The 23760-nt window shown below is 42.0% G+C and overlaps 1 protein-coding gene across 1 annotated transcript in view; it reads left to right on the forward strand.

Moving 5' to 3' along the window:
- Nucleotides 1–23760, forward strand: part of LOC126252935 (juvenile hormone esterase-like) — a 93503-nt gene that overhangs the window by 46020 nt on the left and 23723 nt on the right. Inside the window, exons 3-4 of the mRNA XM_049953929.1 lie at nt 11005–11149; nt 17854–18039. Of these exons, the coding sequence (XP_049809886.1) occupies nt 11005–11149; nt 17854–18039 (331 nt within the window). The remainder of the gene's footprint in view (nt 1–11004; nt 11150–17853; nt 18040–23760) is intronic.

Genomic DNA, 23760 nt, shown 5'->3' on the forward strand with positions numbered 1-23760 from the left:
GCTGTTTTACTTTCGACCCATCAAAGCCATGCTCCAACGGTATACATCACTTATTGAGTTATTTTCCTTGGGTTGGCAGCCAGAAATTTTTGGAAATTTGTGATAAGGTCTTAGGGTACCAAACTGTGGAGGTCATCGCTCCCTAAGTTTACACACTACTTAATCTAACTCAAAGTAACTTACGCTAAGGACAAGACGCACACCTATGTCCGAAGCAGGACTCGAACCTCCGACGAGGGGATCCGCGCGGGCCGTGACAAAACGCCTTAGACCGCGCGGCTACCACGCGCTGCCAGGCAGCCAGAAATATGGCGCTTGTAGTGGTGGAAACATACACCAATTCCATACAAATATTGAATAAGAAATCACTTGAGATTTATAGTTGTGAAGAAGGCTTCAGTGGACCGAAACCTGTCCCACAATTATACAGTGTAGTCAGAAATTCCCGTTACAGTCTTCTAGGTCTTGTAGAGGGGAGTGAGTACATCGTATTTTGAATAGGAACACATGTCCGGAAACGCCATACAACGAGACTACAGACCGTCAAAGTTATAGGCGCGGGCGTCTGTAAATGTACGTATACACGAGGTGATTCCGTAATGATGTTACAGACTTTCTAGGATGATGGAGAACGATAAATATATTATTTTGAAGTAAGGATCCCTGTACCTGAAACGAACGAGTCGAAAGCTGTAAACGAAAACCGTTCTGATACCTCTGACAGCTGAATACATGTAACGGTTCTTGTGTTGCGAAGAGTGTACGGTTGGTTACTTTCCGTGGTGGCAGTGTAGACAAAAGCGAGAAAAAATGTCCAATAAACGTGGGCTCTAAAGTGCGTACCTTAACAGCTATGAACACCTGCTGAGGAGAGGAGATGTGTTTCACATTAGCGAGGACGAACGAATGCTCATAGCTCCTCAGGTATGCAATTTAGAGCCCACGTTTATTGGACATTTTTTGTCGTTTTTGTCCACACTACCACCACTGAAAGTTACCAACCCTACACTCTTCGCAACACAAGGTTACATGTATTCAGCTGTCAGAGGTATCAGAGAACGGTTTTCGTTTTTAGCTTTCGACTCGTTCGTTCCGGTACAGAGATTCTTACTCAAATTCATACATTTATCGTTCTCCATCGTCCTAGAAAGGTTGTAACATCATCACGGAACCGCCCCATGTACACGTACATTTACAGACTCCCGCGCCTATAACTTTGACGCTCTGTAGTCTCGTTGGATGACGTTTCCGGACATGGGTTCCTATACAAAATACGATATACTCACTCCCCTCTACAGGTCCTAGAGGTCTGTAACAGGAATTTCCCACCATCCTGTATGTAGTAAGATACTATGCTACCACGTAACATTAAAATATCGCTGTCTGCTAGGCACACGGTAACCAAAAGTAGCAATAAGACAGCATTTTAATTCCGACAGAAGTAATACAGTATTGAAAATTCTATAGTGCAGTACCCAAAATGTAGTAAAGTTCCTATGCACTTTCCGTAAATTAAACCACGCCCATAGATCAACTGTTGTAGGCACTTATACCAAGCACCGGAATATAGACTGAGGTGATAAAAGTCGTGGGATACATCCTGATACCGCGTCGGACCTCCTTTCTCCAGGCGTAGTGCAGCAACTCGACGTGGCACGGAATCCACAAGTCGCTGGAAGTCCTCGGCAGAAATAACGAGCCATGCTGCCTCTACAGCCGTCCATAGTTGCAAAAGTGTTGTCTATATAGGATTTCGTGCACGAACTGACCTCTCTATTATGTCCCGTAAGTGTTTGATCGGATTCATATCAGGGGATGTGGGTGAGCAAATCATTCGCTCGAATTGTGCCGATTGTGGCCGTGTGAGATGGCACATTGTCATACACAAAAACTCCATCACTGTTTTCGAAGTCCATGAATGGCTGCTTTCCGGTCAATGATTGGCTCAGTTGGACCTGAGGACATAGTACATTCAGTGTAAACACAGTCCACACCATTATGGAACCACCACAAGCTTGCACAGTTTCTTGCTGATAACTTGAGTCCGTAATTTCGTGGCGTCTGCGCCACACACGAACCCTACAATCAGCTCTTACCAACTGATATCGGGGGCTCATCTGACCAGATCATAGTTTTTTATTCGTATAGGGTCAAACAGATAAAGTCACGAATCCAGGAGAGACATTGCAGGCCATATCACGCTGTTACCAGACACTCGCACTGGTCGTCTGCTGCATAGCCCGTTAATGCAAAACTTTGCAATACTGTTCGTGCGAATATGCTTGTTGTAAGTCCCACATTGATTTATGCTGTTATTTCACGCAGTTTTGCTTGTCTGTTAGCACTGACAACTCTATACAAACGCTCCTGCTCTCGGTGGTTAAGTCATCCGTGGTGACGTGGAAATGCCTGAAACGTATTCTTAGCATACTCTTGATACTGTGGATCTCAGATTATTGAATTCTCTAACGATTTCCGAAATGGAATATCCCGTACGTCTGGCTCCAATTACTATTCCGCGTTCAAACTCTTAAATTCCGCCGTGCGGCCAAATAACATCGGACACCTTTTCATTCGAATCAGCTGAGTACAAATGTCATCTCCGCCAATGCACTATCCTTTTATGACTTGTGTACGTGGTACTGCCGCCTTCTGAATATGAACTTATTGTTATCCCATGCCTTTTGTCTCCTGAGTGTACATTAACTCTGTTCTGGATTCATATTAATTACACGGCAAGAAATAATGGATAATAGAGAATATAAAATACAGTGTTACTTATGCCCTTACTTTGCACCGAGTCTCCCTACAATAACAGTGCAATGAAAAAGAACATACCAAAAGAAATGTTTCCTTAGGCTTTATTTTCTAGCCAGTCTATCCGTAGCGACTGAATCCAGACATTAAAATATGACTTTCTGTCTCCTATTGCAATATATGATGGGGCAATCAATGAACAGACACATGTGTTACTGCCCCTTCTTTAGCGCGATAATCTGTTATAATCTTGAGCTGAGAACATAGGTGGTATTTAACAGACACAGTTTCACTAAAAAAAATACTGAATGATGTTTCCTGAAGGAATGTGCAGGTAATGGTCGTGTTGCTGGGTGAGTCATATTCGCTCAGCTCTCAATTCGCAGAGTCAGTGCGGAAGAAGAGGGAAGACACCAAACAGATCCTGCTGCTTCATTCATCAGTCGCTACTTGCTAGAACAAATTTGCATTTATAAATGAATAGCGCAGAAATTTGGACGTTCTGCAGTCCCTTTTCGGCTTGCAAGGCCATCATTATGTTTGATAATAAATCTAAATAAAATAATACTGTAGAACATTCACAATTTTATGCTGTTCGTTTGTAGAGAAAACTAAACAGACGAAATGATGTGTTATCGACGATTGCGCTAAGCAAGGTTTAACTCGAAACAAGAGGAACAATGGCGTATAAAACTCGTAGAGGAAAGCGAAGAATACGAGAATATGTTAAAGTTATTATCGAGGATGTTGAGCGTAGTCGACATGTTTAAGTGGAATAATATACACAACGTTAGGAGTGGTGAAAACAGAATTAAAGTCATTGAATGGTAGATGACTCCACGTCTGTAAATCGCAAGGCACGTTGTGTTGTGCAACGTGGGGTGGTTGGGGGAAGCAGGGGGAGGGGTGTACTTCCTGACTCCCCACCTTTCGTGTTCGTTCATACGATCTTGAAGTCTAATTGTACCTTCATCATCTTTATGTGGAATGTAGGAGACAGCAATATGTTGGCTGTTCCAGAAACGTATGCTGTACAAATTTTAACACTAAGTCACACCGTTACTCACAACACGTCCAACACGTCTCGTTTAGTGTCTGTTTCTGAATTTGAATTACTAGCTCTGTACCGGTTCCGCTCTTGCTAAGACCCAGCTCAGAGCTTGGTTACCGTTCACTGACACAATCTCCCTATGCTCTAGATAAAATTTGAACTTTTCCCAGATGAAAATAACTGTTAGAACGTCCCACTCGTAAATGAAGTTCTTAAACTCCGTTTGGCATATTCTCTTCGATGAGTAAGCGACTGGGTAGCGTTCACAGTGATGCTCTCGCAAGAGGATGGTTGCAACACCAGAATTAGAGACATCGGTTTAAACAGCGAATGAAAGCTCAATATTGGTAACTGCCAGCATAGCAGGGTTGCTGAGATCCGTTTTAATGGCTTGAAAGAAGGCCTGATGACTTTCATCACAGTTAAAATTCCTCACCCTTTCTATTCAAGTTATTAAGAGGGGCGCCCAACTGGGCGAAGTTGTGCGTGAATTTACGAAAAAAACTGGCAGTTCCAGTAGATCTGGGCAACCATTTCTTATTCTTAGGGGAGGAAATATTCGAAAATCTCGAGTCCGCTTTTGGTCGATCCTACCGTCAGCTGAGACAAGGTGTCCCAGAAAGAAATCTGCCTTCTATCCAACGTGATTTCAGATAGTATAACGGTGAGCCCAGCTCCTATAAGGTAAAGCAGGACTTCATGCATATGCTGAAGGTGCTCAACAAGTGTGAAACTATAAAGAACATCATCCAAGTAATTAAAGCGAGACTTAAGCTTCAGATCACCCAGCACAGTACCTAAGATGAGTGACTGCTGCTCCGTCTGACAGCGTCAAAGGAACCCAGTTGCACTCATACAGATTCCAGTTTGTACAATAGGCGGCAACGTGTTTAGAATCTTCAGCCAACGGAATCTGGTAATAAGGTTGGTGGAAGTCAAGCCCAGTAAAGAAAAATACACACACACACACACGAAACCACGTAACAGTATTATGGAGGTCGACAAAATGAAAGAATTCGAGAACAACTTTTTGATTTAACACGCTATAACCCAAGACCAGTCGGCAGTCTCTCCCTAGCCCCTTAGGCACTAGAAATATGGGGGAGCCACATGAGTAGGTTGAAGATCTAATCATCCCATAACAGAGCAAGCCATTCACTAATCCGTGAAAACTCTTCTTCCTGGGAAACGGAAGCCTATACTAAGTTTGCCGCACCAGAATCTCATCCTTTGGCGGATCTTATTAATTTTGTTGGTAACCCCTAATTTATTAGTAAGAGAATCAGGAAAATGACAAATAATCCCTAAAAGTTGACCAGTTTCCGCCGGTCTTAGGTGACTAACCTTCAAATCCAAGTGCTGAGCTGAATACTATGCACCCCCAGAAAACCTTTACAAGAACGTAACACTAGCCTCTCACTAGGGCGGGCGCAATTTACAAAAGAAAACTATCAGTCTAATCAAGAACCAGAGCAGTCCACTGTATGAAGTAAAACCTCAAAAGAAGATTGACACAAATTAACAGGCCATTAGAAATCGTGAATGCTAAGCTTCCTGTACAGTTCACCTAACAGAGGCACCATCTGTTCATTGACAGCTTAACATCTCTGATTTAAGGGCATATTGCAAATAACTCTAAACTCGAGAAGACAATTGTAATCCAGTACGGAGACGGGGTGAATCAAACAAGGCGCACACGGGTTCCTGATTAGGCTCTGCACAAATCTAGGGGAATATCTGACCTGTTATCACCCTAATGTGAGCTCACGCCTCGGCGGCGCAGGGGTATACCCTATTGCCTGTTTCTGATGACGTCCACTGTTCCGCCGTGGTCCATACTTTACCGGACACTAGCGCCTAAAATATCGCCCATGGCCACACTAGAAAGAAACCTCCGGCTTAGACTCTCTCGGAATGGTGATCAGCCGGCCGGTGTGGCCGTGCGGTTAAAGGCGCTTCAGTCTGGAACCGCGTGACCGCTACGGTCGCAGGTTCGAATCCTGCGCCCGAGGCAGGATTCGAACCTGCGACCGTAGCAGTCGCACGGTTCCGGACTGCGCGCCTAGAACCGCGAGACCACCGCGGCCGGCAGTAACATGATTATCCGAATGAGTAACTTGATCCTGGACCCTACACACATGCAGTTTTGGTCGATTGACTAACTAGAAAAATTTAGTTTTGCCGCTACGCTACAAGAGCTGTCGCACAAATAGTAAGTGCTGCACCTACCTTGCCGATGCAATCAGGAGCGAGACTTAACAGTCTATCCAAAACTGGACGCAAACGGGCTCCCAAATCAGGTCTGGTCGTGAACCGTATGCGATAACCGAACTGTTAAGGTGATCGCTCTCATAAAGCGGGAACTCCCGGTTCGTGTCCGGCCGGGCTGAAATTTCCGATTCTGTCATTCTGTACAACAATCGGATGTTGCCCATATTTCGGAACTGCAAATACAATTTCTGTATTTCATATCGACTGTAGTCTCTGCAGTGTCAGCTACTTTGGAAGTGCACGCGTGTACGAAAGAACATTGCATCATACTTATTACAAACACAGGCACTGCAATATCGTATTTATCCGCCGATTGTAGGATGTCGACTTTTGATTAAATGTATACCCTGTACGGGAAGCTAAAGTAACTATCCGAATGGAGGTTAATGACACATGGACGATGACATATCGATGTTGGGGTCTGGACCTACACGTGCACGGGTAGCCGAAATTGTTAAGGCGACCGCTCGCTACATTGCGTATTCGACAAAAATTCATCTCAAGGCACATCGACAGCTTTTCTCCTTTTTTAATATCTACCGTATTCAGATCTTTATTTAATGATATCCTCTATGACTAACTTGTACAGCAAGACCTTTGTTTTATTCGTAATCGTAATTTTGTTTCTCCATAGCAAGGAGTTCAGTTGGCGATTCTTTTTTCCTCGTTCATTTTTATCTGCGTGTTCTTTCATTTTTGTATGAACGACGCCGAAGTTTTTAAATATACACACACTTTTTATTTTGCAGATCGCACATCCAAGTCGTTTCTTACCACGTTTCAGTTACCACGTATTGCATCTTTATCTATTTATTTCTAGTCCCCATTTTGAGAATGCTTCTTGTCGTTTCCTGAACATGTAAATTGAGTCGTCTTTGTCTGCGCTATCAGGACCTGATAATCGGCGATGCGTGATGTTTACCGTACTTGTTGTATTACTGTATTCCTGTTCCACGATATTTCCCCTTCCATTTTTCAAAATTTCTTCTCGGTATACTTTCAACAACGTCGGGGTCTTAGACACTTAGTTAAAATCCTCGGGAATTTTTTTACCTACTGTGACCATATTGTAACAAGCCTCATACAAGTGTCTTATTTGCTGGACGTAACTGTGGTCGATACCAGAATTTTGAGTTGCTTTCTACAACTTTCTTATCGTATTGTATACATTCTGCAGAATCGTCATTCCCAAATTAATTTTTATATTAATCTAATACCCACCTCTTAGGGAACCCTAGGCGCGGTCTCCATTAGTGCCTGTCTGGCTGGTTGTTGAGTGCTAGCATATGCATTCGTGCACGCCTTCTCAGCTCACTCATAATGCTGATACGACCAACTCTATAGAGCTCTGTGCTCTTCTTCCACGGAATCGCACTATACTGGGCACACTTTCTCCGGTCGGTCTTTACTGATATGTGATACGACACTTCGGGGTTTCCAATGACCAACACACTCACACTCAGTAATTTTGCAGGATTGCAAATCGGCCTCTGGCACTGCAGATGAGGCACCGCACTGGAGCTCTGATGTTTCACTAACACTGGACAGCCCTTCGAACTTGTTGCCAGAATGGTTAAGGATACAACTTTGCATCCATTTCACACACTCACCTTCCGTCCAGAGACAGGCTAACCTAGAGCGCTCCTGTGTGGGGGAAACCGATCATATGTTGCACATTATAAGGCTCCGTCATATAGAAATTTCCAGGAGCCAGAGGTGTGTTAGCAGCGCTCAACGCAGCAGTTAGCCATTTTTGGTCAATTCACTTTCTATACACACAGAATAATAGTCCCAGCCCTTGTTCATTTCCCACTGTGTTAAACCATATAAAATCACGTAAAAGTTAACTAACCGAAGCATTTAGAGACTAACACACTACCAACAACCCCTAACAAGATATTCAACTGTCTAGTGTGCCGATGCACATGACGAAAACATGCGCTAGTACAACTGAGTATACACAAAATACAAACAAGAAAAACAAAAATTAACTCTGGACTTTTTTAGATAGCCCTAAATGTGATACCAATAATAGTATCACAAAAATCCAAATCGCAAATGTCTTAGGTGCAATGACTCACTGACCACAGCTGGACAGCACATAGAAACATAACTAATGAGGAAAATTGTGTATATGCTATAGTGAACATGATATGAAAACATTAACATCGGATTCCAGGATGTGTTATTAATATTCACACGATGTAGTGCCAAAAACTTCGGGATCAAACTGACGCAGACGGTGAACGCTGCTAAAATGTTTTGAGATAAGAGACCAACCGTCGGAAATGAGGCGTGTGAGTCAGAATCGGTGTAAGTTCAAATGGCTCTGAGCACTATGGGACTCAACTGCTGTGGTCATCAGTCCCCTAGAACTTAGAACTACTTAAACCTAACTAACCTAAGGACATCACACACATCCATGCCCGAGGCAGGATTCGAACCTGCGACCGCAGCAGTCGCACGGTTCCGGACTGCGCGCCTAGAACCGCGAGACCACCGCGGCCGGCAATCGGTGTAAGTGGCAGTACATAAAAACATAAACTACAATCTTCTGTGATGGGTGCATGATGGGTATTTTCCATTGGGGTCACATGAGATTGCTGGTCTACCAAACCCCTCCGGAAACTGAAATCGAACACGTTGTAGAACCCTAGATGCTAGTCTGATTGAGCAACATATGTCTACTATATTTGTGACTGTAGAAAAATTTCATGTGCCAGATTGGTGGTGCCGCTTTGAACAATTGGTACGAACTAAGATTTTGACACTGTCGACTTCGACATTTTTCTTGCCAAACTTAGCAGCCTAAATTTCTTACCAAGTGCAGTGCAATAATTTCGCTCGTGCCTGACGTATCGCCAGCAGCGCGTCGTGTTCGCCACTATAGAGTCACAATGGAGGCAGGATTGGTCCTATACTACCTTTTACCATATGACCTCTAGTTCTCCTACATGTACGCTGACGACCTCTAATTGTATCTAAGTGCAAAACCAATAAACCTAAAAACACCTAACGAGAATCTCAATATCAATCTCTGACCACTATTGAAATGGGCAGGGGATATAGGGCTACAGTTCGACCCATCCAAAACCCAAGCTGTCTGGTTAGTTATTCTAGGATGATTAGCCCGAAATATCGGGAATCCCTACCAACTGTAAGCCTAAATGGAAAATGCATACTTCTCTCCTTCAGCAAAGAGGCTGGGAGTAATAACAGATGAAAAACTAAATTGGTCTGAGCACGTAACAGCTGATGCCTTTTTGCACATTGCCTACAGAAATATAAAAAGCTCTTCCTTCTTGACCTGAAAAATAAACTTGTATAATCACTTACACCTCCAATTATTGATTACAGCAAGTTATCCTGCAAGCTATTTCAAAGGAAAGCTCAAGGCCCCTGGAGCTGTTGAGAATGGCTGTGTTCGTTATATCTGTGATGTTCGACTCTTTGACAATATTTCAGCGTCATATGCACAGCTACCCTGGCTGCGTGCAGACAAGTGCAGAGATATCCACACCCTCTGTCTTCTCCATTGTGCTATTAACGTACATTGTCCCCCATATCTCTGCTCGAGCTTAACCCTCTTGTGCGAACAATGATGGCGAAAACACCCATTCCCATCAGAGCAAAATCGTATCTGTCTCACTGCATCGTTCGCCCATTTTCTGAAAGTCCTTTTCAGTAGCAGGAACCAGACTCTGTAGAGAACTGTTAGCGAACTGTGTAATAGTTAATAACATATCTATTAAAACAACAATAATATTCGTCATTGTCCCTGTACGCACTCATTATCCTTTTACATCCTTCTTTCCAACCACATCTTCCTCATTTCCCAGTATTCTACGCTTGTACAATCTCCTTAAGTTTCATTTCCCTATAACTCGCTGTATCAGAAAAATCTGTTTTTTTTTTTTTTTTCACCCACAAAGTCTTTTTATATCTGCCACAATCATTATTTTCATTATTGCCATTATTATTCTTATTATTATTACTATTAAGACTATTAGTGGCAGCAATAGCAGTAGTACCAAGTACTGCCACTATTAACTTTATTAGTTCATAGTCAGTATTATTTACGCACGTTGTCACTATACAGACTCATAGTAAAATTGATATTTATGAGGTAACTATGATATGAAACAGATACTATATAAGAAAAACCCAGGTTCGGTGTAAGAGTGGGCCTATTGGCTCTAATCAGATGTGGTTATATAAATAAAGAAAATATAATAAATCAAACTGTTGTTGTTGTTGTGAGTTTCAGGGGGAAGGCTGGTTTGATGCAGCTCTCCAAGCTAATTTATCCTGTGCAAGCGTCTTCATCTCCGAGTTACAATTGTATCTTACATCCTTTTGAACCTGCTTACTGTATTTATCTCTTGTTCTCCCTCTACAGGTTTCAACCCCTCCCGCCTCTACACGCTTCTCTCCAGTACTAAACTGCTTATGTCTCAGAATGTGTCCTACCAGCCTATCATTTCTTGTAGTCAAGTTACGACACAAATTTCTTTTCTCCTCAAATCTACTCAGTGTAAGTTGTATATAATCTTTCGATCTCTTTATTTTATCCCTCCTTAATCGGAATATCAAAGAGTGTATTCCTGGACTGTTGCTATAGGGTAATATTACTAATGTCAACAGAAACATTAATTCTTATTTCGGACAATCTTAAAGTTATAAGTGAAGGATCTCTACCATGTCGGCCTTTCAAATACAAAAAGCCCCCCTAACCAGGAAGAGAGTTTAGAAGAATTAGAAGATTTCCGTATCGCGAAGAGGACACTTGCTTTTCAGACCTGAATACGTTCGTCTATTATCAGTGTCATATCATTTGCGCAAAGTTTGTTGGGTGTTACATGAAGTTTTTTTGATTCTGTTGGAAAATTAACGATGTTACAGATGCTAATGTTTTACTTCCACAGCTGAAGCCGGAGCACCCGCTACCTGTGATGTTCTGGATCCACGGAGGTGGCTGGTTCACCGGTTCCGCTGTATGGTATGAGCCCAACTACCTAATGGACCACGACGTGGTCCTCGTTACTATCAACTATCGCCTCGGCCCTCTGGGTAAGTAAACTCAAAGACAGGTGGAATACCAAATGAGCGAAGTAGCAGTACTCAGTCACAAGCCTTCACGTGGGCATTTGACCTGATAAATCGAGTTAATGTGTTCTTATTTAAAAGTACACATTAAATTTTTTCTGATATCTACCAGAGTAAATTGTAAAAATATACTCAGCTGTGTACGTAGTCATATTGAATGAAGAAAACATGACATTTGTTGAAAGGATGTTCGACAGAACGAAAAGATCCGTGTGTATGTACTGAGCTAAAAATGGTTCAAATGGCTCTGAGCACTATGGGACTTAACATCTGAGGTCATCAGTCCCCTATAACGTAGAACTACTTAAACCTAACTAACCTAAGGACAACACACACATCCATGCCCGAGGCAGGATTCGAACCTGCGACCGTAGTACTGAGATACATAAATAACATATTTAATGTCCACTGACCAAAGAGAAAGCATCATTCAAGTCATAGTTATTATGGTAACCGAAATTTGTGTGAAAAGTAGGAATAGGATTAGTTTGGCAACACCGAATTCTTCGCTGGGTGCTTGCATAGGTTGTTTTTGACTAATTAGTTATCTAGTGACTTCTTCAATGCGTGGTACTGCTTTGGTAGAACGTTCAATGGTATGAGGTGGGCTGTTAAGAAAAATCCTAAACCTATCATGGACGTAGGCGCGAGGAAACAGGTTAGCCGTAGGTATACTAAAAGATTGAATTAATTTTTGTTTTAATATGAAGATTGAGTTATGGAGGGCAAGTAGTGTATTTCGTCACGTGCCCAAAGTACAGACAGTTTTAAACTTCGTTTTGTAAGACTGAGACTAGAGCTAGAATTACATTTTGTGTGGTATGACTGAAAATAGAGGTATGATAAAATTAAATGGCGCGAGATCTTAACTGCATTGAGCGTTGACTTGAAGAGTAGATGAAACAAATGCAGTGTACATACCACATGCTTTCACTTTCGCATTTACAGTGTACTGTGGCGCTGCCATTTGATGTAAACCCTAGAATCAGCTAAGCTCTACTTCCCTATAGTCCGAGGCCTGTTTTCGGGGCGTGTGTTCGCGTATCGGGTTGAAGCCTCCACAAAGTACTTGGTAGCGCACAGTTTATACATTGAAAGTTATGGTTTGGATAATGTTTACGAATAATTTACACGACACAAACATCACATGTGTACACATATCGTTGGGAATGAGTAGTGTTTGTGTGTCATGCCGTACAGGGGGGCAATTATTGAACTGTATGAAATAAAATCGCCTTAATTTCTGAAAAATTTGCGTTAGGACGTTGAAACTGCACAGTTGGCCGCAGGGCATGATGGGAATTAATATGCGCATGCATATCGTCTAAGCCCACTTTGATTTGGATGGTTTCGTCAATAAGCAAAACTGGCGCATTAGGGGGATTGAAAATCCACATTTCATGATCGACAAATATAATCACTCTCAACGGGTGGGCAATCTCCAGTCACAAAATAACTGGTGCGATATTCCTCGACGTCACGGTGACTACCGAACGGCACATGAAGGTTTTTGAAGATGATTTCATCACCATTACCCAAAGTGAACCTGATTTCAACAAGATGTGATTCACGCAAGACTGAGCTCGACGCCATCAAAGTAGGAGAGTGTATGATATCCTGGAGGAGCACTTTGGGGACTGCATTCTGGCTCTGGTGTAACCAGAGGCCACTGGCATGGACCTCGATTGGCTGCCATATTCTCTGGATCTGAACACATTCCACTCCTTTTTGTGGGGCTATGTTAACAAGGTGTACAGCAATAGCCCCAAAACCACTGTTGAGTTGAAAACAGCATCGATGTTTCGACATTTCAGCGGGTATGCAGAATTTCGATATCCGACTGCGCCACATCATCGCCAATGATGGCAGACATATCGAAAATGTCGTAACCTAAATTAGAATATCTGTAGTGACGTCTAAATGTTGAATAAAGTGTGTACATGCAGTAGTTTAAAACTAATTTACGTTTTTTTTCACGCAGTTCAATAATTTGTAACCTCCCCCTCACTTATCGACCTTAATGACAGTGAAAAATTAAACCGCGTGTACCTAATGGAAATTTGGGAAAAGCAATCGTCACCGAAGTTTATCTGTCGGTAAAGAGGGAGGAAAGGGTTACATCTAAATGAAAGGAAAAATGCAAATGAAACCGGTGGAAATTAATTTTGAAGAGGGGTAAAGTTAATAAAGAAAGTAAATGTGCGGCCGTTACGTTAACAATTAACTAGCGGTGATTAGATATTTGAGATTTGGGGAAAATTACGGTCGCCAGTCCTATGGACAATTACTATAGTAACTGAAAAAGAAAGGTTATTGCACATATAATTAGCGCTAGAAGCGTGGCAACTGAAGGTTGACACGTGTAGTGTGAAAACTGAATGTTTGTCAGAAGTAATAAATTTCGCTACACTCTGACTTAATTTAGCAAAAGAATTAATAAAACCGGAAAATTGAACGTTATTTTAGTGACTGAAATTGATAGTGAGATTTGTTTCTGAAGCACTACGAAATTCAGTAAAATGAGGTTAGTCTTGGGCTACCTTAACAATCATTTCGAAAGCTACTTGAATCTACGCAATTTAGAATTAAGAGATTTAACTTTGAACTTGAATTAAATGATTCTGGACAATTAACAATAGTAACATTTAGTACGTACCAGGCTGAGCTGCAGTCACAGGTAAGCTAAAATATGCTAACAAAACTCGCACTCTTAATTTGTGCTTGTGTAATGTAAATATTGTAGCCAGCTATGAATACCTTAACTGAACTTTGAAATTAAAGCAGTGAAATGGAATGATATTACTTTAATGCTGGCGTCTGAATTTCAACGACACTCGGGTTCATTCCGGAAAAGGAAGGGACCCTGCTCGGTAATGCAATTGGGACAATGAGCAACAAAGTTCATGCTAAGTTGCTGTAATTATAGTTACGAAAATGGAACAGTTTGAAAAGCTGAGGTCTGCCATACAGTTCTAAAACTTTACGTGCTTCCAGTCTTCCTTGTTGGTTGATTGAAGGTTTGAAACCGTCGATCGAGGAGGTGGCGACAGTTACTCATTGTCGGCCGTCGCTGTTGCAGAAGCTGGATGTTGGCGCGCCTTCTTCTCGACACTGTCACCAGGCGAAACGGGCTCTTGATGTGCGCCAGCTAATGCTTCCCGTCCGCGACACCGTGTCAGAAACTATCATAGCAAGTCGAGCGCAATTAAATGCCGCCAAACCCCGAAAGCGCGGCAACTCGCGGGAGCGTCACACAACACACCACCTCCATTGCACTACTCCAGCCAGACTCTCCTCTGCCCGCGCTCCACGCGACACAGTTAACACTACGAAAGATCCTAAACACTTTGGTTCCCCACACGACCTATCAATGTATTCGTTCGATAGCATAGTTTTCCCTAGGCAAGACCCAGCGTAAAAATACAAATAATATTTACGAAACAGACCAACATAAATACATAAATATACATACAAATAGTAGAACAAATACAATATATAAAGACACAGAAATGTCATATCTTCAGGTAACAAAATAAGGAAAAATATTTACAGCACAATAGATGGAAATAGGAGGATATGCATTTCCGGTGTTACAAATTGTCACCCTGTAAATACTCACCCCCACATATCCTACTAAAACTGGAGAGACAATGTATATGCAAGTGCGATCCACCGACAAAAATTTTAATATTTTATATTTTTGTTGTATGCAGCTGACGTATTCCATTATCGTGTCCAACAGGAAGACCTCGTTCTCTAACGCACGTCAGCCATTCCTGTGGCAATTTACTAAAAAAATAGTAAAATACTGTGGTCTGTCTGTTTTTTTTTCTGCAGTAGATAGAAATGATATCTGAAGTATTGTTATTAAACGTTGTAATACATGTAGCTTGCTTGGTGGCAGTCACGTTTGTTACATTTATTTGTTCACCATCTGTGAATATCGACGAGTATATATACGTTTATTCTGATGCAAAATGCCTGCTGTATTCACTGTGATCATATGTTGTGTATATCTTTGGTATTGTCAAAATAATTCTAAAACTGACATTAGTATTTCTGTGTTGTTCTGCAGGACCTTACCATCACATTCAGATTTGTAGGATATTACCATATGAACATTCCCAAGTTCAAGCTGCATGCCAAGGGCTTCAAACCATTTTTCCTATTTTTCCCGGGCAGTGTGCTCCCAGTTGCGCTATCCGAGGACATTCCACGTAACACCTCAAAATTTCATCTTGCCCAAGGTTCTCACACTTTACTGGCCCACGACACTGTGGTTCTAGAACCACTAATAGAAAGGCCTTATCGGAGAGTTTTCTTTATCAACACTTTTACTATTTGGTCCAGTACACCTTCCAAAGGCTTTGAAAAACGTTCGTATGATCTTGGCTGACTCCTTTCATGTTTCTAAAAGCTGAAACCTTGAGCTTGTCTACAATAGAGTAAAAGGAAAAATAACAGAAATGACTCTAGCTCTTGGAAGACACCACTTTCATCCCGCCTTATTCGTATCATTTGGAATTAGTATTAGTCATGGCCATGAGTTACTTAGGAAATCAGTGTAAAGACGCGCTAGGTCTCTGACCAGAGGGATCACACAGTTTTATTTCTCTTAAAAGAGGTCACTTGTTTTGCGATAACTGTTAAGAAATTGGTGCGCTGTGGCACGGGGCTTCACGTGGTTAGAAATAGGAGTAGACACACTGTCTTCAGTCTGAGTCGAGGAAGGTGAGTTGCTGCTCCGCTGTAAGCGTTCATCAGGATTGTTAACGTTAGGGGGTGAGATTAGAAAGGTGCAGTCAATAATTTAGTGCTATTTTCTGCTTTAAATACGAATAATCACTGTTTTTGGGCTATTTTTCGTTGTTCTTTGATTTTTAAACCTCAGTATTTGTTAATGAGTATTTCTGAAGTCTGATAGTTTCATTTAGGCTTGTGGAGTGCTTCACAATCGATATATTCATTTAACGAACATTTATGCAACATTTCTGATATTTCACAATCAAAAATTTTTGCATTTAAGTCACATTTTCTTTGTTGTGTGATTTACGTGGTGCTAGCCAGATTTCTATGCAGTTGAGGACAGTTAAATCATCCCATCGTGTTCCTCCCTCAATTTCAATTATTTCAATTAAGTTTTCTAACTTACCCAGAGAATTCCGTATATAAATTCTTCCAGTCAAATGTTCTTTCATCTTGACAAGTTACCCGTGTCATTAGATGTTATTTCACGTCGCTAATTATATAAATCCTCCATTGTTTCTCTCCTGGCTTAAATCGATGTAAACCCGATATAATACTTTTACTCCAGATCTTTTCGTGCATTACTTTAAATCATAATGGAAATCATTTGTCAGCCGGCACACAGGACACGAAGTAGATTTGTACGCCATGTGGCTTGTAGGTAACGAGTCTATGCTCGAGCAATTTCTTTTGTTGGTATTGTGATAGGTCACTCGCGATCAGTCGCGGTTGAAACTGATGCGATTTTTGTGGTGTATGTTTGATTGTCAGTAGTGTACTACTAACTTTTCCTGCATATAACCACCCCCCCCCCCATCCGCCCCCTTGAAAAAGAGCAGAACAATTATTTCTATTTAAATGTGTGAGAAGTCGAGCCATACGCCATTGGCGACTGATTTTCTCACTGCGCTGAATGGAGACTTTGAAGGTTATGGTGCTATCCCACTAATATTTAGCACATGCAACTTGCAATTGAATAAATGATAATTATTTGAACTTCTTTCCTCTCATTAAGTTACAGATAGCGTTCCAACTTCTCTTGATCTGTAAATCGAATAAATATAGCGGTGGACCCGTTATTCTGGATAGATACTTAGTAGTTATATACTGTAGTATCTGGGAGCGTAGAGGTCATTGCACATTACAACTAATACCATACACAAAATGGCAACGTGGTCAACCGACTCCTCACAATTTCTTCCAATTTTGTGATTACAATTCTACTAAGAATAAGGGGGAAAACATTAAACTGAAGCCCACTAGTTGCTGTGTTGTTGGTTCATCATATACCGACCGCTGCATGGATACATACATGGATACTTGAGCTCGTTTTTGAGTCTGTAATGGCTTTCTGAGACGTTAAAACCTCTGATAAAGTCTCCCGCAGTCCAAGAGCAAACGTTAAGCAGAGAATTATGCCTTGGCCCACGGCCTTATGACCGTAAATCAAGAATTAGCAATATGTTCTCTTGGTTACGTTTTCCAGCTGTGTTCCCCATCAACGAAGATTTCATTTTTTGTAGGTTTAAGAAATGGACATTATGTCTGATATAAATGAAAGTAATTTTTTGCCCGTATTGTGGGAAATTTCACAGTGAATAAAAAAGAACAGCTTTTTGTAACATTGGATATTTTAGCAACTGAAAATGACACTAAGATGTGTGTACTTATATAAAAAGCTCGTAGCGCGTATCAAATCAACAGAGGCAGGAACATGTTACTGTATTGTATTATCGCCTTCTGCTAGTTTTGTAGTAACAGTTAACACTGTTCGAAAAAATAACGAATTTGGCACTCACAGACTTGGTGAAGAATATAGGATGCTGGGACATCTACAAATAGATGGTTATTTGACTGTTGTATTTTGAGGTGTACTGTACCTGAAGCGATGCAAACATTACTGAAATGCTTTGTTTGTGAAGGTTTCCTCAGTACTGAGGATGAAGCTGCTCCAGGGAACTTCGGATTGAAGGATCAGGTGGCGGCTCTAAAATGGGTCAAAGAAAACATTGAAGCGTTTGGTGGCGATCCCAACAGCGTGACCATATTTGGGAACAGTGCAGGAGCCGCCAGCGTGCATTACCTCATGCTGTCTCCTAAGGCGGAAGGTAAGGGCGAGCGATTTGTGTTGAACATCGAGAGATTATTGCCAAATGTGTGTTTACGACTGTAACTTTACGTTTCTGTTCAATATTCACAGTGGTACGGGTACAGACGCATCCATATTTATCATTTGTGCGCAACCCAATCTCTTAGAACTGCAATGAACTGTCACTATAAGTGTCTGTTCTGAAGTAACTCCTGTGAAGGGACACTTATGGAAGCTGCTCCCCCTTAGCAGTAGACCTAATCCGTGTCGTTCATACAATCGAACTTGTGATGGTACTCAACACATTGTAACCTCCCTCTTAATAATCGGCCTATCCTGCTTGCGATATAAAATATGACCGTGGATCGCGTGTATGCCTAATGGATTTTTTCTAATTGTATAAGGCTATCTTTCCCGAAGAAGTGATACCGATAAATAGGAGGAAAGTGTGCAACCTACCCTTCTGATGGAAACTCCACTAAAAATAAAAGTAATTAAACCGAACAGGGCTATAATTTGGAAAATGGAAGTTATTCTGTGCATTCACTTACGAACAACACTGAACAGGAAAGGGTACCACTGATCATGAATCCAAAAGTTACAGTAATGAACGAAAAAGAAGTAATTAACGGTTGCTAGCCCACTAGGGCAATTTACATCCAAAATCCTGTACAAGAAGATGGGAAAGAAAAACATGTATTCTTAAACACTGACATAGCAACTACATGTTGCCACTTTTTTTTTTTTACACTAATTTCAAGTGAATATGTAATGATAAAGAAAACTGAGAAGTCACTCTTAGCTTATGTTTGGCATTAAATTTTGAAAAAAAGCAATCGAGTAATGATTTGAAAATACAGAATTAAACTGTATGTTAGTACTGAACTTCGTTGCGTGAACAAAGACTTTCAGTGACCTCAGCACAACGTCATCAAAGAAATTTAGGAAAAAAACAAGCACTTTTTACTTTTCCGTCACTTATCTTGTAAATTGGATTTCATATTATTGTCTGAACAACTGAGCCTTGTTTACTGAGTTGAACAGAATTAAGTACTAGAATACATACCAAACCAAACAGCCATGTGCTCCAAGCTATATGTAAAATAAATAAAACTTCCGCACTCTTAATTTGTGCATTTCTTTAGATTTGGATTCTTCCAGTGATTGATTCTCAAACTGGAAAAATGAAATTGCTTTACTTTAGTCATATACTAAAACCTCTGTTGTACAACAGCTAATTGAAAGTAGACTGAGGCTAAAATTCTTAAAAGAGAAATTATTCATTAATAAACTGACTGTAACTATACAATTTGTTTCTATGACACTCAGTTAGCATATTAGGAAAAAATGGCACAAGGATCCTGCTTGGTAACAATGTCGGGGGGGGCAATGAGGACACAATCGCCGTGAGTTTAACTGATTATTATTTAAATAAATCTTATCAATCAAATCTCATTCAGTTGTGCTGCTGGGGTAGCCGTTAATACTTTCTACCAATGAACAGTCTTACTTCAGTGCTGTGCATTCGACGAAACTCGAAACCGACGACGAAACTGTGTTGCTGGAACTGCTGCTGTTGTTGAAGATAGTAGCATATTGTGGAGCCACGGCTAATTATAGGAACGGGCAATCGTAATTAATACAACCCCTTCCGCCCGCCCACTGTCGGTACTCCTGCTCCAGACATCTGGCCAGCGCGCGTACATGATGCCGCCGAAAATGGTACTCTACTGCGAGAGCGTTAATACCACACTTCCCGCACACACGCAGCAACTCCCTACCCAAAGATTTTACAACGCACAAGCACTGTTGATTGTTGCTAGTCGATGCAAATAACAATTCCTTTGGCTTTTTCCCAGAGCTTAAAGTTTAACAGTAAAACACAGATAAATACAATGAAACGTCAACAGACTTCTACCTAAATGTACACATACAGTGAAGCAATGTCCTTACTTATTAAAAGAAAGCATTTAAATTACAAATATTTACATACAATTCAAAAAATATATATATTGGTAGCAGGTGTCATGCATCCTGCATTTTCGGTGTTACAACATGCCTACAGAGATAATTGCGAAGGCTATTCGGAAAGTAAGGTCCTATCGGACGGGGGTAGTGGAAACTACAGAGAAAAACCGACGAAGCGTAGCACACTTTTGTTTGACAAAGCCTCTAGCAAGCCCGTCGGTCATGTCACGTCGCTCTTTTTAGTTCTGAGTGCGCAGTGAACGCGTAAACATGCCTAGAAAATAGCGGCTCCCGCAAAATTTGGGTGCCTGGTTTCATGCAACCCCACATGCATTTCCTTCTTCATGACAATTCTCGGCCGCGCACTGCAGGGTAATGAAGACGCTACTATAGCGTTTTCGATGAATAGTGTTTGATCACCCACCATACCGCCCGAATGTGTCCCTTCCGATTTACATCTCTGCTCGTATGAACTTCTGTCTATGAAGAAAACAATTTGGCACAGACAACGAGCTAGAGACCAGCATAGAAAATTGGTGGAAAGCACAGGCGGCGTTCTTTGATGGGGTTATTGGAAAGTTGGTACAACGACTATGTAGAGAAGTAGCTGGAAAGTGCAGCTAACTGTTACAAATAGTAATTTTTTTTATTTTCTTTGTGATTTTCGTTTCGCGACAGAACGGACCTTACTTTTCGAATAGCCGTCGTAATTTATCAGGCGGTGTGGTTAAGTTCAAATACGATGTGAGGTCGAATGCAGGAATGGCTAGACAAAGAGGGAGGCTAGCCGAAGGTTTCAAGAGTCGTCAAAGCCCTTTGAGAATGGGCAGGTGGGATGACGCTCGACGGATGTTGCTGACGGGTTGGCGAGAGGCTCAATCGTTGGTCGTGTTAGTCTTGGCGGCCTTGGCCTGGTTCCTCCACAAACTAAGTCCACGTCACACTGAACTATATTTAAATTGTGTTTATCCTATTTAATATTAAAACTGCCTCTAAAATTCAAGACATACGCAAAGAGAGTCAGTTCCGCAGCATTTCATACAAAAAAAAAAAAAAAAAAAAGTTGACAAAAGAGAAATTCCGAACATTAGCTGGAAGTGGGCTTTGAAATAAATCCAACGAAATAAATCCAATGTGCCGTATAGGGACCTGAACTCGTATTATTCGCTTATAGTGAGCGGTCACCTTAACAACTTCACCTATTCTCGTACGCCGCGTACTACAGACGCAGTACCCCCTGTCCATTATCATCACTGCTCGCACCAACGCCTAATTTCTGCAAGAGATCGAACAAAGAGTGCATGAGCACTGAAGGTATATTTATTTGCCGTCAAGGCGCATATATTTATATGTGTGCTGTCTGTTCTTTCAGAAATGTCCGAAAGAACAGACACCACACCGATAAACTCATATAAAAAATTAATTACTGATACAGAACCGCAGTTACAATAAAATGATATCAAAAACAAAAGTAGCTTAGAATGGGGTACTTCTGCTAATTGTCTAGCACAAACAAGCTCATCTAGTCACTAACAAAAGACATTTATCTACAGCTATATACACTACTGGCTATTAAAATTAGTGCACCAAGAAGAAATGCAGATGATAAACGGGTATTCATTGGACAAATATATTATACTAGAACTGTGATTACATTTTCACGCAATTTGGGTGCATAGATCCTGAGAAATCAGTACCCAGAACAACCACCTCTGGCCGTAATAGCGGACTTGATACTTCTGGGAATAGAGTCAAACAGAGCTTGGATGGTGCGTACAGTTACAGCTGCCCATGCAGCTTCAACGCGATACCACAGTTCATCACGAGTAGTGACTGGCGTATTGTGACGAGCCAGTTGCTCCGCCACCATTCACCAGACGTCTTCAATTGGTGAGAGATCTGGAGAATATGCAGGCCAGGGTAGCAGTCGAACATTTTCTGAATCCAGAAACGCCCGTACAGGACCTGCAACATGCGGTCGTGCATTATCCTGCTGAAATGTAGGGTTTCGCAGGGATCGAATGAAGGGTAGAGCCACGTCCACTGTTCAAAGTGCCGCCAATGCTAACAATAGGTGACCGAGACGTGTAACCAATGGCACCCCATACCATTACGCCGGGTGATACGCCAGTATGGCGATGACGAATACACGCTTCCAAGGTGCGTTCACCGCGATGTCGCCAAACACGGATGCGACCATCATGATGCTGTAAACAGAACCTGGATTCATCTGAAAAAATGACGTTTTGCCATTCGTGCACCCAGGTTCGTCGTTGAGTACACCATCACAGGTGCTCCTGTCTGTGATGCAGCGTCAAGGGTAACCGCAGCCATGGTCTCCGAGCTGATACTCCATGCTGCTGCAAACGTCATCGAACTGTTCGTGCAGATGGTTGTTGTCTTGTAAACGTCCCCATCTGTTGACTCAGGGATCGAGACGTGGCTGCACGATCCGTTACAGCCATGCGGATAAGATGAATGTCATCTCGACTGCTAGTGATACGAGGGCGTTGGGACCCAGCACGGCGTTCCGTATTACCCTCCTGAACCCACCGATTCCATATTCTGCTAACAGTTATTGGATCTCTACCAACGCGAGCAGCAATGAAGCGGTACGATAAACCGCAATGGCGATAGGCTACAATCAGACCTTTATCAAAGTCGGAAACGTGATGGTACGCATTTCTCTTCCTTAGACAAGGCAACGCCGGTGAACTGCTGTTTGTGTATGAGAGATCTGTTGGAAACTTTCCTCATGTCAGCACATTGTAGGTGTCGCCACCGGCGCCAACCTTGTGTGAATGCTCTGAAAAGCTAATCATTTGCATATCACAGCATCTTCTTCCTGTCGGTTAAATTTCGCGTCTGTAGCACGTCATCTTCGTGGTGTAATTTTAATGGCCAGTAGTGTACATGCTCCACAAGCCATCGTACAATACAAGGCGGGGGTACCTTCTACCCTTTTCCTTTCCTGTTCTACTCACAAATGGACCTTCTGTACGCCTCAATACGAACATGGTCCTAAGTATTCTGAACAGTGAATAGGACGTCGTCATCCCTCCAGTGATTCCCATTTTAGTTCCCGTCGACATCGAGGTCCTTAGAGACGCAGCACAAGCGCGGATTGTTTGAAGGCTGGGGAAGGGGATCAGCCGTGCCCTTTCAAAGGAACCATACCGGCACTGGCCTGGAGCCATTTAGGTAAATTATATGTTCATATGTGTGTGAAATCTTATGGGACTTAACTGCTAAGGTCATCAGTCCAGAAGCTTACACACTACTTAACCTAAATTATCCTAAGGACAAACACACACACACCCATGCCCGAGGGAGGACACGAACCTCCGCCGGGACCAGCCGCACAGTCCGTGACTGCAGCGCCCTAGACGGCTCGGCTAATCCCGCGCGGCTAGGTAATTTACGGAAGACCTCAATCTGGCTGGTCGGACGCCGACTTGAACCGTCGTCCTCCCAAATGCGAGTCCTTTGTGCTAACCACTGCGCCACTTGCCTCGATGTCTTCCTTTTAGCCGACCTGGTTGGGATCCAAAACACTCGATCAACAGTCAGCAAATGAGTACACTAATGTTTTATACGCAGTATCCTTGAAGATGAGTTACACTTTCCTAAAACTGTCCCAATAAACCAAAGTGGATCATTCTCCTTCCCTACTACCGTCCTTACCTGCTCATTCCATCTGATATCGCTCTGCAGTGTTACGCCTTGACATTTAAACGAGGTGACTGAGTCGGGAAATACACTACTAACCCTG

The sequence above is a fragment of the Schistocerca nitens genome, chromosome 4 (genome assembly GCF_023898315.1).
Source record: "Schistocerca nitens isolate TAMUIC-IGC-003100 chromosome 4, iqSchNite1.1, whole genome shotgun sequence".
NCBI classification, from domain to species: domain Eukaryota; kingdom Metazoa; phylum Arthropoda; class Insecta; order Orthoptera; family Acrididae; genus Schistocerca; species Schistocerca nitens.